The 20,302-nt window shown below is 41.3% G+C and overlaps 1 protein-coding gene across 11 annotated transcripts; it reads left to right on the top strand.

The window, feature by feature from the left end:
• The first annotated feature begins 684 nt into the window (after positions 1-684).
• Positions 685-19,030, top strand: LOC128264237 (organic cation transporter protein). 11 transcript variants are annotated; one of them, XM_052999682.1, is made up of 8 exons: positions 4,169-4,339; positions 4,934-5,208; positions 14,196-14,620; positions 15,073-15,319; positions 16,112-16,379; positions 16,589-16,880; positions 18,017-18,343; positions 18,411-19,030. In XM_052999682.1, exons 3-8 carry the CDS (start codon positions 14,210-14,212, stop codon positions 18,576-18,578), a joined length of 1,713 nt encoding a protein of 570 aa, XP_052855642.1. In that variant the 5' UTR covers positions 4,169-4,339; positions 4,934-5,208; positions 14,196-14,209; the 3' UTR covers positions 18,579-19,030. The 11 variants fall into 11 exon arrangements, with proteins under 11 accessions (XP_052855597.1, XP_052855642.1, XP_052855639.1 ...); XM_052999679.1 differs by having other exon boundaries at positions 4,924-5,208; XM_052999665.1 differs by having other exon boundaries at positions 4,913-5,208.
• Positions 19,031-20,302: the final 1,272 nt, after the last annotated feature.

The following is a 20,302-nucleotide window of genomic DNA, read 5'->3' as shown; positions in this document are numbered from 1 at the left end:
CAATGAACGTGTAAATACATTTTAATGAACCCCCAAATAAACGAACTTGCTGCTGTTCTTTGTGTTGTTAATTATAAAACAGAAACAAAACAAACAAAAGATGTGCAAAAAAAAAATGTGTGCACCTTTAATCCTTGTCGAAGTTTGAATACTCTCAATATTGTGTTTATTTAAAAAAGTTATTAAAGTCAAGATCTTCTTTTGATTAAATACTCTTAGTTATTTAGATTTCTGGAAAAAATAAACCAAAATTTTAAATTTTGTATATATTAGAAAAGTGATATTAAATAAATGCCTGTTATTATTTTCATATAAAATTGTTAGTGTATTTATCCAGTAAAGAAATGCTGATTGTGTGAAAAGAAGACCGCTTAAACTAACTGTTATTGTCTTTGGCGTATGACACATGTGAATCGCACTATGCCTTAGACACATTTGAATACCCTAACTGGATTTATTTGCACAAATTTTTTTTTTTTTTTTTTTTTTTTGAATTTTTGATGATTTTTGATGAGGTGTTAATAACCCAGGCTGTCCGCCAGGTTTCGATTCGGTGTGCTGCAAGCAAATGAAAATCCCATAATACCCATACCCTCTGCATGTCGCCGTTGACTCGTAAATTTCAGTAGCCACAGCCGAAGGCGACGCCAATCGCTTCAGACTCTGGGGCTTTTGCTGGCTGGCCAGTCCATTCAGTCAGTTAGCCACCGTCCGCCGTTCAGTTCACACGTCGCGAAGAGAAGCAATCCCGCTCCAAAGTGCCCAAGTTCGAGTGACTGGCTCATCCCGAGTTTTATCGGGAAAACATTAACCCGTTGTTCTGGCACTACTGGATAGTAATGTCAGTGAATGCCAACACGTCTGGCCAATTTCGGTTAATTGGAACGTGATTTATGTGGGGCAACGGAGTGCGGTTCCGATTCCCAGTGCCCTAGCTGCTCGGTCCAGTCCCCAGCGGAATCCACTCAATGCCGGGTTGATAAGCGCCGCGAGCGTGATAAGAGCGGCAAAAAGGCGCCAAGTCGTAGATTTAGCGAGCTTCTGCTACTGTTTATGCCTCTGCCTCTGCTAAAACTGAAATAGAAACAGAAATCGAAATCAAAACGGCACGGGCATTGCCATTCCGCGTATCGCAGTAATTAGTATACGATCATTAATCAAAGCCAATATTAAAAGTATAAACAGAGCGTCGAAGAAGTACGATGTCTAAGCGTGCGAGCTTAACCCATGACAGCCCGGCGCTGGAACTGGAGCTGCCGTTGCTGGCGCCGCAGGAGCGGAGTCAGCGGAGCAGGAGCGGGACCAGTGAGTATGCCAGCACCGTTGCGCCCTCGCCCTCCCCACTGGGCCATTAAACCAGTTAACTTGGTCAAAACAAGCTAACTGGCACACCACACACACGCTCACACTTGTTCATAAATCAGTGACACTTGCACGTTGCATTATAGACGGAGTTTTGGGGGCAGGGGTTTCAGCCAGGGGCCGACTCCACTGCGGACTTTGTTTTCTTATATTCCCAATCCCCCCGATCGACTGTGAATGCGAATTATTTGAATAACACTTAATTTATGGAAATCGTGTAGCGCCAATCCAATTAGAATATTAGAATAAATCAAACAAAACGAAACTCCCGCCTGAAATTGAAACCAAACCGTTTCAAGCAGCTAAACGAAGTCGAGCCCCTCGCTTATTGCTTTTCCTACATCCTAAATTGAAACACCCCACCCCTTTTCGTTTGGTTCATTGATAAAAGCTTGGTGTCATTTGTTTTCCCACTCGATAGCTAATTATTTCTGTCGTTGGTGAATTATAAATAAACCCAGCACAATTTGCATATTATTTGCCCAGCTATAAAAACAATAAAATCAAACAAAAGCAACAGCCAATAGAATACACGTTTATTGTATGAGCACTTAAACGATATAAGGGCGAACTTTTTATCCCAGGCAATACTGAAAATTGCATGCGATAATTTTTGTTACTAGGTTTTTCCGTTGTGATTGAAAATTGGATATGAAACTAAAAAGCATGCTTACGAGTAGAAACGGAATAATATATAAATTAACAAGTCATATGAATACACTTATTAAATATTGAAGAATATAAATTAAAACATTTAATCTAAAATAAAACTATACATTTTTCATTTAATAGCCAATCAATCATCATTTAACAATTTATAATAAGAATTCATTCCAATTCAAATTCTATGTTGAGTTCTATATTTAACGAGTCTAATCACTCAAAATTCTCTATTGACAAATTTCCGAGGCGATGACAAATTTATTTCACATTTTTTAAAGAACATTTCCGCTTTCTTTGAAAATATTTACCTTCAGAAAGAGGGCGTTTCCGAAATCAACAGGATGCATGAGTCATGACATCATTTACGTCGAATATAATTGGGTTAGTCTAAAGTGAATCACACATTTAATCAAAGCATTGACCTTATGTTAAAGATAACCTGTTAGCACACAGGCTTATAGCCCTTTGAAATATTTAATGAAGATAAACCGCCAGAAGATATCCTAATCTTTTTCGCTAATAGTTATTTCGACTTCAGGCTTGATTTCACAATTAGCACCATTTATGGCATTCAATTAGCAACAATTTAGCCACCGAACAAAGAGTCTTGTTTGTTATCTTCGACGAGAGCGGTGCTGCCTCGGCAACTTTGTCTTCATTCGTTTTATTCCAAGCAAATAAATAACAAATTTTCGCGTAATGAGACAAAATAACAATAAACATGCGGCAGACCCCACGAACCCCACAGTCATAAATCAATCATAAACCGGCACACTCAGTTGCCGAATTCCGACAGCAATTATTCGGCCATCGCCGAGAGAAAAATGAGGCTGAAATGATGGCGAGATCTCTCTGTCAATCGTGTAATCATAACGCCACGAACAACGCGGCACAGTTAATTGCCATTAAACAACCATCGTCAACTAACCACCCCAAAATAAATACGCGAAACAAAACAAAAGGCCCAACTACATACAAATGTGTCAACAAATTGTCAGAACTATATTTGATGTGATCTATCAGGCAAATTGTTCGCAACCGCCGACCGACAGATACATTAGCCCAAACACCCGCTGATCACCGAGTGTCGAGCTATCTATCGGCACGCTCCGCCGATTTGCCGCCGATCTCTACCCCATTCCGCTGCTCTAATGTCAGTGTAACTGCAGTTCCCACAGTAGAGACGGCTATAGTAATACCCCCTGATCAATTGATTTATATCATTACACCTCAGACGGAAATGCAAGAGGAGAACAACCTTGCTTTGATGAAGATGTGCGCACACTCTTACTTTACTTACTTTTTTGGGGAAGTTAAAATATTAAATTGGTCTTGGAATTAGTCCAGATTTGCTAGTTTTTATTAAAACAAAATTAGACAGCATCGGGTATTGGATAATGTACGTGTAAACACTTTTAAACTTTACCAATCAATTGTGAATTCGTAAGGTCAAATCTTTTTCTAAACATTTTAAAATGTGTAATTCTACGGTTTTCTTATATTAACATGACAAATTAACCAAATTTAGAAGACATATAAAATGTACATGTAACGATATAAATGAAGTTCAACAGCATCATTTTATTTGTATTTTTTAATTTCGTAAGCCTAATGAAATATTGTTTATAAAGTAAATACCGGAAGCCCTTAATTGTCAAACAATTTGTTTATTATTTAATTGTCACCAAGTTTCCAAAAATGGTGGACTAGAGATCTGCATATAAAATCATAAATAATTTTGGTTAGTTATTTTCTGGTCGAGAGCATCGACATTTCGGGGGACTCCCCTTTGGGGGAAGTGTAAGCCAGTAAGTGCCGTGCCGGCGTTTAATAACAACAGCAACAGTTTTGCGCGCCACGCGAAGCGAGAGCCGAAGAGAGAGCCTAAGAGAGCTTAAGAGAGTGGCGGAAGAGAATGCGCATCAGGTGCAGCAGAGGGCGGCAGCGGCAGGAGCAACAACACAAACACAAGCACACACGACATCGGCGTCGTCGGCTGGCAAAGAATGGTCCAAGCTGGCAGCATCCGAGCATCAGCCACTGCCGGCGTCTCTGCCAGCGTCGCAGTCGACTGGGGGCGGCGAGGAAGAGGGGCGCGTCAATGGGGGAAAGGTTATAAAAGTTCTTCGCTGTGGAGACGAGCGCTCAGTTGCTCTTGGTCAGTCGTTGTGTGATGAACTTGAACGCCAAAACAGCCGCCCGTCGCCATCGCCGTCGCCAGTCGAATCGCATTTTCAGCCTCATCGCCTAGGAAATAGTGCGAATCAAGAGCAGGAAGCGTGTTGTTGTTGCCGCGAGCAGCCAAAAACAAGCGGTACGAGTGCGGTACGAGGTCCGAGATCCCCGAGGTGTCCGAGGTGTGGGTGCGTGAGTGCGCATAGTATAAAATTAAACAAACGAAACAACAGCAACAAATGCGAGTGGCAACAATAATGCTCTATATATACTGAGTTCAGATGAGATGTGCTAATATATAGACGCTGGGACCCATGATTCCGTCTGAAGACGGGCCGCCAGACAATGTTTGGACAACCCATAAATAAGGCGAGCGAGCAGCAGCCCACACAGAACCGCTTGAAATTTCATAATATCACCCTATTATTATTATTATTATTAGTTGACGTTATTATTTACTAGAGTGCTGCTGCCGCTCTCTGCCTTTTTTTTTGCCGTTGTCCACATCACATTGCAAATTGCTGTTGTTTCAGCGGAAAACGCGCGCGAATTACTTTCCATCCCATGCCCGCATACCACCGTACCACGCTGCGTATGAGCAATCCGCGAAGTGCATCGAAAATAAGAATATTCGTGCACCCCACCTGACCACGTGTCGAAGGCGTAACGCCGTTAAACGTATCGTAAAATCAGACAGCGTTTTATGTGTCAGTTTCCGTTTAGGGCGCTTCAGGCCGTAAATTTATTCCAAAAGTAAAAAAAAAGAGGAACGTGCGACGGATTTCCGCGCCCAGATAGACAGACACCATCAAAACAAAGCTCCAGCAACAGGAAACGGGCTAGGAAGTTGACATCAGCCCTGCCAATTGTGCAGCAGGACGCGTGCTGCAGGATTGGCTGCGCCTGAGTCTGCCACAGCAGCAACATCAGTGGCAACACAGCACAGCAGCAACACCAGCGGCAACACCAGAAGCAACACAGCAGCAACTTGTTTTGTCTATCCATAAGGTAAGCTCATTACGCACACTGGCTGCTGGGCGACGTTGACAACGCAGCAGGACTCAACTAAATTCAGTGGGGGAATGTGTGAATTTATGCCACTGTGTGTGGCAGGAGTCCTGGCATCCTTGCTCGCGGACGTGCCGCCAGCGACGTTTGCTTTGCTCTCCTTTGTTTATTTATTTGTGCGCCTTTTTTTTGCTTTTTCTTTTTTTTTCTGTGTGTGGGACCGTGTCTTTCTTTTTTTTTTCGCCGCCCGAGTCTATTTGTTTGGCTCTTGCAACAACAACTACAGAGGCAGGATAACAACAATGAGGATAACAACAATGACAACGACAATGACTTTATCCTGACAGATTGTTGAAACCAGCTTTAGGCCCTCTGGTAGAATCTGCAAGACCCACTCCAGACATCAGAATTTGCTTCGAGGATTTTCCTGTAAATGGTTACCGTAAATGACATAAACGGAAATGGCCTTTAAAAGTAGCTGGCCCATATTAAGCAATTTTCAAAATGTTGTATACTTTAATCAACTAATAACATGTAATGGATGCATGGTTAAGAGTGCACCAATGCAGAAAGAGAAAACTTTCCATAAAAAAACAGTAATGAATAAATTTATGTGTAAAGAAAGTAAAAGTACTTAAAAGGTTTATGTTATCAATAATTTTCTTCGATAAAAAAAAAATGTAACGTATTAATCTTTTTATTTAAAATTTAAAACTAAAGAATCTACGAAATTTCATCGAATTATAATTGGAACTGAGTTGTGTTCTATCATTTAAAAAAAGTAATGAGTTGATTCATTCAAATATAAAAGTAAAACTATTTTATACAACTGTGCTATGAACAGGCAGTTTTGTTCACTAGCAGTTTGAAAATAAATGTACCTTAGAATAAACTTACTTAGACGTCGATGGATTCATGTTTAGATAAAATTCCATTTCAAAATACTTTACCATTTCTCTGAGGATTAAAGGTTACTCAAGGCGAAAGTCTAAGTAGACAGAGACACGAGCAGGGACCCAATGAAAATAAAATTGAAAACTTCACATGGCTGAGCGCAAAGCCTCATAACCAAGCATTGAGCATATTGAGTAGCTCATAAGCATATCGGAATGGGCATGGGAATCCTGACAATGCAGGCGAAGGACTCGCAGACGGAGGTCAAAGGGGGGGACAAACAAACATTGCTGGCAATCACCTGGCGCTTGCCCCACCCACTCTTTGCCGTAAGGTTATGCTAATGGCGGATGCTTTGACTCTCGACGTGCCACTGATTGGAAGCGCATAAAAGTAGCAAATCAGTGCGCACTTTGAAATGGAAATTCTAATCAAAAAGGCGCGCTTCCTCACAATAGATGGGCGGGGTTGATGGTGGGGGCAGAGGGCACTCCCTACTGCTTAGCTGGCTAAATTTGAAATTGCCAAACGATTTGCTATTCGATTAACAAGACACGAGCCGCGGGTTGCGGGTTGCGAGCCGCGGGGAAAGGACCCATCATCACAGCCGACAACCGACAAGTCGAAATGGAAATAGATTTGTGAATTCATGTTGACAACAATGGATCAGCAGCAGCATTCACTTAAACATCCATACGGATTTACATTAAGAGTGAAGCTAAATAGAAACCAAATATGATTCGCTAAAAGGTCTGGCTAACGAAATTGGGAATACTCTTTGCAAAAAAAGTGTTTGATTGACAACATGCTAATATTAAGACATTTTTAATTATTTCTTATAAGAATATGCGTGATATTTAAAATATGCAAATATTTAGAGTTGTATGGGATCTTATTTATTTAATTTATAATTTATTTACAATATAAGCATATAAATGGTGTACCCATATACCTTTTGTTAGCGCATTTTTGCCCATGGCTGATGACCTATATTCTTTTGTGTTGCGCTACAACACTGGACCGATTCCGGCTGCGAGTCCGGCTGTATCCTGTGCATCTCTGACTTGCTTACAGCAAAATGCAGCTATGGCCAGACTCAACTGAACCGAACTGAACTGAACTGAACTGAACTGAACTGGACCGGGCAGCACATTCCAGCAGCAGCAGCAGCTGCGAGGTAGGCGGCAAGCGGAAGGAAGCCAGTAAGGACCCTTCAAATGTGAACGAGAACGAAACGGAATTGCCATATTGCAATGTTTCTTTTTACCTTCCCCGGGCCCCTCTTCCCTTCAGCTGGATTCGTGATTCTTGGTAAATAAAAGATATCCGCAGATGAACGGTTTCGAGATGAAATTGAGGGGGATGGGGGGGCAGGAGCCACCCAAAGGTAGCTAAAATTTGCATAATATATCAGCAAACAAACACACAAACACACATGTGGAAACGAGGGGACGCAGCACGCCCACCTCATAAAAACTTTAAAATACTTTGTGGCTGCCTTTCAATTGATTTGAATTGATTTGATCCTTGTGTGTGCGTGTGGAGGGAAGCCCACTTCATTGTAATGATTTTGGCATTTGAAAATTTGTGAAAATGTGCCATTTTATCAAATTCGATCACAAAAATTGTCAAGCTGCCGCCAATTTGTGGCAGTCAAATGTGTTCGAGGGGTTTTGTGGCTTTTGTCGGGCTTATAAAGTTGCAAATGTGTTCTCGTATCGATATGAAAAACGCTGACAACTGCTCTTTTTTGTTGTCTTGAACTTCATTTGCCGGGAATTTATGGTATTTTTATTGCTCATCAGCTTGAGAGTCTATTTAGAAAAATATTTTAGGTGTGGAATATTTATAACTTAACTTAATCTCTGGCATTAAAAATTGTTTACAGTTGAAATTAGTTTACTCAGTCTTGGAAAGATTTGCTTCCATTGATAAATTGCAAGGCTATAATTACCCGGGTATTGTGTTCTTGACTGGTATACCTTATCGAAAATACCTATTAAATTCCATAAGTTGATTTTTTGAAGAAAGTACAATACATATTTAAGTTTGAGTGTGAATAATTACATGGATTTTCTTCTCTCATAGCTAATGGTGCCTAAAATCTGCCTTTTAATGACTTTCAAAGTTTTTTTTGTACGCGATACTAGTCTATTGGTATTTGTTTCGTATATTTTTGTTGGCTTTGTTGTTCTCGGGAAAACAGTCATAAAACACAGGGCTTGTGCGAAACATTGGAAAAATTTAGGTCGTTTATTGGCTGATTTACTTCGCAATTAGTCGCATTAGTTTTCTGAATCAAGCGGCCGGATCGAATTCGTGTTGTTTATGAGTTCGTTTTTGAATTTGTTTACCCAGTGCCAAAATCAATTGTGTTAATGGCAAGGCGTAAAATCGTAAATTTCACCCAACGAAAGATCTCGCCATGGATGGTCAGTTCAGGCACGTTCGTGCGCAAATCGGCGATGTAGTAAGTTTAAGTTGAATTGTTTACCATGAGGATGGTGCGATGCGCGGGCGAAAATCGAATTTGAATTGCCATTATTTACAATACCCGCGGGTTGCCGCATTAAATGCAATTCGCCAGACGTTGCGCATACGCCCCGTGGTCCGCTGGTGCTGTTACTTATCCGAAAGCGGCTGTCATACAGCAGCAATTAGTCTGACAAGTGATGAAGTGAGGCTGGCCAATGCTGTACGATGACGAGCCGTCATCCGGCGGCTCACAAGTTCTTCCCACCCCCGCGGCTCCCAGCCATCGTCATCATCATCGCCATCGCCATCGCTCATCCGCACTGAGGGCACTTGTCGGCGCAGCGGAAGCGCAGCTCATTGCTGCGTGCAAGTGTCTGAAGATTACTATTACCCACTTGGCAGCACACTGTGTGCCATTCCGCCGCGTCCTCCCCTTGCTTTTTCCACCTCCCCAGAGGCGAATGCATAATAAACAAATCAAATCCTATAAATGTGCAAATTAGCTGGCAACGTCACCGAGCCATACTTGCACAAATGCAGATGCAGGCGTCATCATTATCATCTACCCACCCAACCGCACCACGCCTCTCCGCAATATTTTTTTCTCTTTTATATCATGGCATGAAAGTGAATGCACTTTTATATGCATGACGGCTAATTACAGCGGCAATTTGTCTGCCTCTGTCTCTGCCTCTGCCTCTGCCTCTGCCACTGCCATCCAAACCCGTCCAGCGCATCTCTTGGCTCCCCAGAGCTAAACGCTTGCCTTTGTATTAAAAATATTTAGCACATTTCGGCTTTTGTGATTATGACGCTTGCGAGATTCCTTTCTTCCCATTTCTGATTATTTTCACTTGGCCGGTCGTAATTGTCTGGGGAAACCCCCCTTCGATTTGTCATTGTGCTGCTTAAACTGCCAGAGAATTTAGCTGAAGCATTACGAAGCAGTTATGTAGAATAGTTAGGTGAATGCTAAGAGATGGCTTTTTAATCCCATTATTTATGGCTGTGATAAAATACATAATTTTCTAAAGAAATTATTTGATTTGTGATTTTATTATCAGCCCTTTAATGAACTATTTTTTTTTAGTAAGCTACCAAATGAATTAGACGCAATATAAAACATGGTATCTTCTTCTGGCATTAAAGTTAGTCATGTGAAAACATGATAGTGCCATTTCTTTTGATTTAATTTAAAATATAGAGAATATAAAATGATTGATGCCCGCCAAATTTTTATTTAACATTAAGTGGCCTATACGTATAATAAGTAATTTTATATCTTACAAATTTTAATTTTTTCTTAGACCATTAATTAAGCTTAACTATAAATAAATAAATAGAAACAAACTCCTTGATTATTTATATAAGCTGTGGAAATTTTTCTTTTGTTTATCTAGATTTTAAATTTAGAAATTTTCAAAGTATATCTTCCATGTGGGATATGAAAATGGTGTCCATTATTTGTGAGTTTTCATATCTGCTATGTAAAATTCTTGTAATTAGCTAAAGTTTGAAAAATGTGTGTGAATAATAAAATTACTTAAGTGGGGGAAACTCCGCTCTTACAAACTCTGGGTTAATTAAATTTAATATTCATTAATATTTTACGACCAGCGGTAGCAATTTCTCGCATATTTATGCAAATATGAGTAACAAGAAAGCCTCGCACTCTCTTTCACCCATTGTCAATTGTCTTTAGCGCCGTTTTTTCGTCGCTATTTTTAATTAACCACGAATGGAAGCTAAGCAAATTATTAATCGCCAGTGGGAGAGGGAGCTCTGGCATTGACTTTTCAATTGAAACAAATCATTAGTAGAGGAGCTTGTGTGGATCGTGTTCAATTGAGGCGCCCTGGCGCTGGTGGAGCGTGTCAAGAGATCGCACCCAGAGGCATCCGCCTCCAGAGCTGGTACATCTCTCTGGGAATTATAATTCGTTATTTATGGCTGCAATGTAAACGTAATTACCAATTGGACATGGGCCATTGCAGTTTGATTTGCATGGGGTGTGAAACTGTCTATATAGTACTATCTTTGGCAGTACAATGAGCCCCTGATATGCATACAAAACATGAAAAAGCGCTAACTAGACCGAGTATGTATTGCGTCAGTGACCAGCACTGCTTCTTATGGATAGCTGTCAGATAGATAGAAAGGCAATTGATTTAGTAGAACACATTCACCTTTTGCTGGAATAAAAACAATTAAATTCAATTAATATTAAAGATCACACTTTGAAAGTGAATTGTTTAGCACTATAAAACTACTTAATGCTTACTTCGAAATGTCACTTGTTATTTGTTTTTTATTGCTGATTTTTAGTTAAAGCGACTCCCAATTACCTAGATAAATCTGCGATTTACAAACCAATTAATTTCTAAGTTTTAAATGTTCAGTCCACGTGTAAAAGTATTTCATCTTCGACAGCTTCCAATTAATTTATTAAAATAATTTTATCTCAAAACTAGGAACCTGTCGATTTGTCAGACCAACAATTATTGGCGAAGGGGGACCGAGAGCAGGAACGGGGCCAGGAATGGGCAGCTGGGATGTGACCAGGGCGCCAACAGCTGCAGAATGCAATTAGCGTTATTTTCAGCGTGCCATGATATTGCAAATACGCCATGTGCGCCGCGAGTTGAAGGTAAACGGCGACGACGTAGTTTATAGCATTGAAATTGAGCCGTTGTGCCCACACGACATGGCGACGACCTTCGGTGGACACCAGAGCAGCAGTTGCATCTGCGGCAGCCACCGCCCAGTAACTCCGCTGGCCAAAAGCTAAGCCCAACTGCAAATGCAGGGGCGGCTGCCTATAAAATTGATAATTAATTATCCTGCCTGGCGGTGGGATAGGGTTCCTGAGTGTGGGAGTGGCACTGAGTCGGGGCGGAGGGCTCCTCCAGCCCGAGGCTTTTCGCGGACACGCTTCGCTTATTCCTGTTTACAAGTGCGTGAAAATGTGCGCTCAGCTGCTTATCACGTGCGGCGTATGGCGTGAATTTTACTGCCACCACCACTGCTACAGCCGCAGCTTATGCTGCTGCTGCCACTGCTGCTGTTACAGTGGTGCGGTGCGGTGCGATGCAATGCCCAGAGGCCACATGTGCCAAATCCCCCTCCTAAATGGTATATCTCTTCGGGGGGCTCGGACACGCCCCCGGCGCTTGGGCATATGCAAATTTAACTCCCAGCTCTGGCTCCCAGGACATGTGCCATAAATGTTGGCTTTGTTGATTGATATGTGCGAGTATTTGATTCATGGTGTGCATAGCGTCTGTTGACAAGTTATGTGAATAATGGAGTTTGAAATAAATCAGCAATACAGTTTTCTATAAAAATAAATCTAATGTAGTTACTTTACATTTAAGAACTTAATTAAATACATTTTTATTTATATGCATTTTTATGTTTAGACAATTAAGGTAGTCGTTGATAAGTGCATAAATCCGAAGTTTGACGGTTACTAACCTAGTCTGAAAATTGTAATTTTTTTTTTAATTATTTAAACATATTTAATTTACTTTTAAGGCTAAAGCTAATATTAAATATTGAGTTTTTATTTATAGTTTATTTTTATTTGATCGCTCCCATAAAATACCCAGTATAGTTTAGTAGTTATTGCTATCAACGGACAAGTTGAATCAAACTAGTCTTAGAAGCTTTGGTCTCAAAAAGTTTTTATACTAAATGGTCCCCAAATTCTCTTCGCTTCCACTAATGCTCCCTCTGATTCCCTGCTCCCTTCGCCGTGTGGTAAATCGCTTAATTTTGCTTAATAAAACCCCGCTGGTAAATCAACTGAAAAGAATTAAGCATTTAAGTCCGGCCAACTAAAGTCGGAAAGTTCGCAAGTCTGCTGCCTACTTTTGGGCATTGATACCTTCGGCTACTTTGCCCCCGGGCTCAACTATACTCTACTACTTTTATGGTATGTGTGTGGACCCATTCCGGGCAAATCCCAGACAAAGCCAATGCGCTACAAAAGACTCGCTGGCCAGTGGCCACAAAAGAAAAACGCAAACAGGGCAAAGCGAAGAAAGGATGCGAACAGTGCGGGAGGGGGAGGGAAGAGGGGAAAGTTCAACTGGCAAACTGAGCAAAGAACATGAAAGTGGCAGGAGCAGGAGCAGGAGCAGGGGCAGGTGCAGGGGCAGGGGCAGGAGCAACCTCCTCCTTCCGCCCATCCCGACGCAATTACATTAAATCTTGGCTATTATTCTTTTACTTTGTAGAGCTGGCTCCGTTCGGTTCGTTCTCGATGCTCAGCAGCAACTTTTGCCGGTCTCCGGCTGCTGTAGTTAATCGCCTCCAACGTGATTGAATTCCATCGAACGCAGGTTGACCAACGAGCGGACTCGGGCATCCTTCGCGGGACGCGGGGGGTTGTCCTAATAAATGAAATAGAGCCGCTTGACTTGACTGCATTCGGACTGTTTCTGAGAGGCTTTCGCCTCCGACTCCGACTCAGAATCAGACCAGTTGGTTTATGCCCAGTCACTGACCACTTAACTAATTGCTCCTTTGTGTGCTCCTGACACGGGCAATAAAATTAATTCCCCCTTCAGAATCCGTTCCGCTTACATCTATCAAGTCAATTATTTGCATGCTCTCCTCAGTCGATTCTGAAAATTCTGCAACCTCGGCTTTTAACTATTTTTGGTTGATAAGGAATGGGACAGTTTTTCTAGAAACAAACCAAAAAAATGTTGTGATTCAAAAAAATACATAAAGTTGTAGAATTTTAAAAAAATACATTAGTAAAAAAATATTTAAAAAAAACAAATAAATTTAATAAATTAAAGATTTTTTAGCCCGAATGTTTATCTTTTATTATTTAAAGTACCTTAGCGGATTTCACAAGCCATGATTTCAAAATAATATTATTGCGCATTTCTAAAATACAATTAAATAAATTTCACATTTTATTCAGTTACCATTTTAATGGTTAAATCAAATCCAAATAAAGTAGTGTCTTTAAAGCAATGTAGAACACTGCTTGAAAACTAATTGGCGTTAAAAATATTGTAGACGGTCAACAAGTCCTCTTCTCAAATTAATACTAATAGAATAGTGATTTTTGTTGGATATTTGCCAACAAATTCTTATGTTCAGATGTTTTTGTAGGCAGTAAACACATTAAAGGTTCAGTTGGCTCAGGCAATAAAAACAATTTCACTTTACCATGAACGGAAGCAATCTCTATAACTTTAATGGGCCAAAATGCTTTTAAACAACGTTGATACATGTTTCCTTTACGTGGAATGTTATTTTTTTTTTAACGCTACTTTGATGTTACAGATTTTAACCTGCCATTTAAATCGTTACACTTTTAATGATCAATTTTCGAATTCGTTGATCCGGTAGATGAAACTTAAATAAATACATTTAGGTGTTTAATAGCCATACGTTTGTTAGCACAGCAAAATATATACTTTTAAACATTTTTATTTGTAAACACTTTTCTATTTTCTGATTCGCGGTCCTGTTTTCGATTTTGACTGCCAAAAAAGAATCCAACCAACTAAACGCATCAGAGCAAATTTCTTCAGAATTTGATTTCACATCAAATTTTCAAACTAGAGCTAAAGATTTTTTCTTACAACTTTTTCTAGTTCCTTTGTGCATCATGCACGACTCCGGCAAGCCGTCCCCAGCAACCAGCCCCACCATCCCGCCCAAACAGCAGGCAGCAACGCCCCAGTCGCCGGCGGCGGCGGCGGCGGTCAGCGGACTGGATCCGGCGGACGATGAGGACGAGACCGACGTGATCGGCGACCTGATGGGCCACTACGGCAAGTGGCAGCTGCTGATGACGGTGCTGCTGTCGCTCTTCCAGGTGCCGAACACCTTCCACATATCCTCGTCCATTTACCAGGCGGCCAACAAGGACTTCTGGTGCCAGCGGCCGGCGCAATTCCAGCAGATGCCGGTGGCCATTTGGCGCAACGTGAGCGGCTCCGTCGACAACTGCCAGCGATGGGCGGGCATCGACTGGAGTCAGGCGGGGAATGAGACCACGCCGCCATCGGAGTGGAAGGTAAGTTTGGGCTACACTGCGTTAGGAAGAACTTTGAAATTAATTAAATTAAAACTTAACACGCCATATTGCCTTAGGCCAATTTTTACGTAGTTTTTCCTTAATAGGAAAATTTTTCCTTTAATTAATGATGTTGGTTTTTGGCACATAAAATATATAATATATAGTATAAGAACTACACCTGATGTAGTCGACTGTACCTGTTCTAATCTATCTGGCTTGAAATTTTATTTAGTTTAAAGTAAACGATGTACGATTTCACATTTTCTGATGGTTGTTTCATTTTCATTAAGAAAAGAAATTCTAAAAGTTTTGTTATTCAACGTTCGACTAATAACTTTAAGATTTTAACTTTTAAAAAGGCTTATTTAAGCAGCAGAGTTTCTCTATTATATATAACCGCACAAATTATACCAGAAAATCTTTTGAAAGCAGAATTACTATTCTTACAGATGCCACTGGAGGTGGACAGAAAGATGGTGGCCTGCGAGAAGTGGGAGTACGAGACCAACGACAACGTCGGGAACACCTGGACATCGGAGTGGGATCTGGTGTGCGAGAAGGAGCACCTGAAGAACGTGGCCGAGATGTTCTTCCTGCTGGGCGTGGCAACAGGTGGCATCATCTCCGGCTATTTATCGGACAAGTTCGGCCGCAAGACAATGCTCTTCATATCGGCCGTGCTGCAGACCATATTCGGTGAGAGGCTCTCGGCGCACAAAGGCCATTCCTTGCCATTCCTTGCCATTCCACATACACACCCCCACCCCTCATAGCACATACATTTACCCCTGGACATGCGGAAGTCACTGCGACATTGGCCCTGACGATGTCCTCCTCCGTTGACTGTGAACTTGGCCATGTCGGGGGGTCAGCACGAGCACATCGAGTGGCTCTTTGTGGGTTCTTTGGGGTCTGTGGGGTCGGGCTGTCAGGTGGCGGTGGAGGTGGTCGTAGTCGGTTGGGCACTCGAGCTGCAGTTGTGGCTGCCAGGCTCTTGCCGGCCTTGTTGTCCTTGTTGATTAAATCTCTCACAATGTATAATTGAAATTTGCATTCCAAAAGGACATTACTAATGAGGGACCCAAATCGAGGGCGGGCACGTGTGCGGAATGGCTTTTGATTGCAAGGCTGGTTCGTATGAGGAAAACTAGGGAAATTCCATTAAATGTTGTAATGGTTATTGCATTAACTTATAAGCTAATTATCACCTTAACTCTCTTAACTACAATTGTTGATTGCAGCAAATAGCTAGCGTCTTAACTTAAAATCACTTAAAAAATATTACCTTACCTTTTTAACAAAAAAATATATTTAAAGCTTTATTTTGCTAGTGTTATTTAGACATTGGATTTACTAGTCCAACTTCTCGTATGCGCGATATACAAAGTGCCATGATCTACTTTACTTATTTAATTCCATTCCCTAGATGAGTTCTACAAAATTACATTTAAGTAACATAATCAAATGGTCCTTTTATTTCCTACACAGGTCTCTGGCTCTATATTTGCAACTCCTTTGAGCTTTATTTGACACTTCGCGCTCTGCTGGGTTTGGTATCCGTATCGGTCACCTACTCGGGCCTTATCCTGGCCATCGAGTATGTGGATGGCAAGTGGAGGACTATTGCCGGGATGTACAACCTCTTTCCACTGCCAATCTCCTATATGATTATCTCGGGCCTGGCCTATCTCACCCAGGATTACCAGCGCCTGCAGCTGTGCATCGGAATTCCAGGGATCTTCCTGTGCTTCCTCTGGTAAGACTCTGATCGATGTATCAGATAAACAAACAGCATATAAACAAACAAATACCCCTGCGTGTTTAGATAATAGACTTGTGAATAAATCGGAAAAACAGAGCGTGGGGGTTCCCCCACTATAAACAGAGTGGCATAATTGCCACGGCACATGTTTCCTACCTTCGTTTGATTTAATTTCAATTTTCTTGGGTTCTGCTGTTCGGCAGGTTTGTGGTCCCGGAATCGCCACGCTGGCTGCTGGTCAAGGGTCGGATCGACGAGGTGCGTCGCATCATCGAGGCGGCCGCCAAGTTCAATGGTCGCCAGCTGCCCACCGATTATCAGCTAACGCCGCCGACGCAGGAGAGCAGCTCACAGGACGTCACCTACCTGTTCCGCTCCAGCTACCTGCGTCGCATCTCCATCTGCTTCTTCTGCATCTGGTTCACCATGAATCTGGTCTACTACGGCATCATTCTCAACATGAGCTCCTTCGGCGGCAATGTCTACTTGAATTCGGTGAGTTTTTTTCTCAGAATTATGTATACGCATCGTGGGCCACTTAGACATGGAGAACTTCATCCGTAATCCATAATCTTGTCAGGATATAGGATCAGTCAAGCATTTAGCAAGTGACAAGTGGTGCACAATGCTCGGCAGCGTTTGGTGCTGATGGCCGCCTAATTGAATTTGTCAGCAATTCCATTAGCCGATGAATGAAGATTGTCTGTTCGATGTCAAGTGCTTCTCGACCGTCCGACTGCTGGACTGTGCGAAAATGTGTTTGCAATCGAATTATGATGTTACTGCCCCCACTTCATCTACAATCTATAATATAGTAGATAAATCCTGTCGCGGCCGCAGCGCCAGCCGCAGCTATCTCAGCCCCAGCCTCAGCCCCTCCATCTGGCAGTTGGCCAGCAGAATGTTGAGCACAGTGCTGGCGGGCCTTGGATCACACACAGCATGCTAAACATGTTTGGCATTTGTTCGGGATTTTGATTGTTTTAAAATGCTAAGGCGCTTAATGTTGTCTGATCTCCATGTTTGTTTGCTTTTGCACGAGCACTTTGATGAAATAAGTGGGGTAAGATCTTAAACTAAGAATTTACATGCCGAAAAATTGGCGAAATGTTTTTTTTTTCATTATACTATTTGTAAATTTTTGTAAGGTATTTTAAACTAAACCATTTTAATATTAATTTAGTTACATTTGATTATAACTTAATTTTTCTTGTTTATTTGGGTAAAATCCTGTTAGGGCAGATTTAAAATTTTATATTAAATGGGAGTGCCAAAGAAAAAAAAAGAGTTTTGAAATAATATGCAGCAAAAAAAGGTCGTATTTCCTAATAAGTGCATCGGTTATTTAAACTCAAAATATAATGTTGAATTTAACAATGTTTTTACAAACAACTTCTTAGATTTTTTATAAGTTCTCCGAGCCAATTGCTCACCACTGTCCAGCAATCGACAATGGACGTGCCAGCGAGCTTTTCAGCTAATTTATAGCATAATTTATTTTGACAACGCCGTGCGCACCTTTGATGCCGTTCTGATTTAATGCGGCCCGCCGACAGTTGACATCTTGTTCGCTTGCCCTGCTCCGCCTCAGCCCCCATTGATCCATCGCCTCCTCCTCCTTTTTTTCACAGGCGCTAGCTGGCCTAGTCGAAATACCCGCCATCGCCGTGGCCATGTACATCATCACCAAGGTGGGCAAGAAGTGGCTCTTCTGCGCCACTTTGATCTGTGCCGGCGTCGCCTGCTGCTGTGCGGCGATCACCGAGGGGCACGCGGACCTGCTCTGGCTAAAGATCACATTCCTGATGATGGGCAAGTTCACCATTAGCGCGGGCAACACCATAATGCCAGTGTACACGGCGGAGCTTTATCCCACGCCCATACGCAATGTGGGCGTGGGTGCTTGCAATGTGGCCGCCGGTTTGGCCCTGATCCTCACTCCCTATCTGTCACTGCTGGTGAGTTATGATGGTTAGCAGATGATCCTTTAAGGAGTCCCATTAACCCTGTATTGATCTCTTCCAGAACAAGATCGAGGGCCACCTGTTAATGACCCTACTGACCGCCTGGAGTATCTTCGGCGGCTTTGTGGTGCTCTTCCTGCCCGAGACCGCTGTGCGTACGAAGGCCACCAACCAGGGAGGCCAAAATGCCAATGCCAATGCCAATGCCAGTGCCGCCAAGCAGGTGTAATGACCGCTGTGGCCAATCCCAACCTGCTAAGCCACCCCAGGAACAAAGTATTTTGGCTGGTCCAAAGTATGCCGATTTGAAGTCAGATTAGCCATCGCAGCTGCTGTCTCTCTTAAACCACTTAACCCCCGACCTGCCACGCCCCCCGACATATCCACCGCCTGAAGCCACCTCAACTGTATGGCATCGATTCGATGAAATGTCCAAGAGCAATGCCAATTCGCTAGAGAATGTCACATGTCAGGCAGGACCTTGTTTGCGTAGCACGTAGTGAGTATGTATCTTAACAATTAACTAACAGCAATGGCTTGTAGCTTATGTCATAGTCTAAGTACTGAAAACACACACAACCCCCAAAATGTCACCAGAAGCACTCGAAATAGCTTCAGTTCTTCGGTTCCCATCGAAGCTAATAATCTTAGGGAGGTTTTCTAATTGTATACCTTTGTCTGCATTGCTTTATAAATGACTTAACCTTTTATAAATTATATTTTTTTTCTATTTTATATATTTTATTCTTTTATTTTGTATTGTTCCCAAAATATTTTTATTTTTGGTCAAATTATTACTCTAATATTTGACACCTCCCTGAGAAAATTTTTCAAATTTCCCAGTTAAAAACGCTGAATATAGAGCTAACTACTTCTTTAATGCTACTATAATTGAAAACGAATCAATGTTCGCACAGACAAACACAAGTCAATGAAAAACTCAAATTATATTGTTGTCAATATGTCTTGACAATATCTCAACGTATGCATAATCTCGTCGTCGTCGTCTTCTTGTTGTCTATTAATAAATGTTTTCCAAATACGAGATCAATTAAAACGGAGCTAAATCTTCCAGAGCAAAGAGAGTGTTAGATTCAGATTCAAGCAACAAATTGTAATCTCTAGTAATTGTAGTCAATTAATCCTTAGTCTATCCGTACCCCTAAACTTATATACAACAGATCAGTCAGTTAGTAACGGTCAATTATGGATTTGTATATATATGTGTTTGTTGATAGGGACACAGAACATACAAGGAGTTTTATTGTTTGGAGTCATCAAAGATTATATGTATATGAAATGAACAAAATAAATTTCCAATATAATGCATTTAATAATGTATACAATTATGTGTATATGGATATGTGTGCGTTTGTGTATGTATATGTAGTGAAAAAAAAAACAATCAAATTAGAAGAAACAAACCTGTTGAATTACTTGTTGTACTTACCTACCAAGTTGTTATTTGCTCATTTGTATTTTGTATTATTTTCCGTCTTTTTATTTCGCTAATTTTAAGTTTATTTTTGTTGCCTATTGTACTTACCCGCTAGGATCCGATCAGCTTCGTTATGTATTTGTCATAAGTAAGTGATTTGTTTAAGCTTCAAATAGACGGAATACCCGAATCTAAAAAAAATTAAATTAATTGTTAAGTTGGAGTAAGATCACTTGCTCAACAGTGTTAAGCGAAACACTTGAAATAACTTGTTGTAAATCAAAATTACCAAAGCAAACGCAAATATAGTGTCAAAATAAAACATATAAATAAATAAATAATTGAAATTGATATTTTTATGGGTGCAAAACAATGGAAGGTTCCCAAGGAAGAAGTACAACTCAAACAAGTTGAGCGAAAGCTTGCGAAGGCCTATGCCAAGTCGATTGATCGTGGGGTAGTCGGAGCTTTAAGTTGAGCTTTTTCGATACTGGCAATGCCTCGGCCTTAGCTTT

This window comes from Drosophila gunungcola, chromosome 3R (genome assembly GCF_025200985.1).
Source record: "Drosophila gunungcola strain Sukarami chromosome 3R, Dgunungcola_SK_2, whole genome shotgun sequence".
NCBI classification, from domain to species: Eukaryota; Metazoa; Arthropoda; class Insecta; order Diptera; family Drosophilidae; genus Drosophila; species Drosophila gunungcola.
This window is presented reverse-complemented; position numbering and strand designations above follow the sequence as displayed.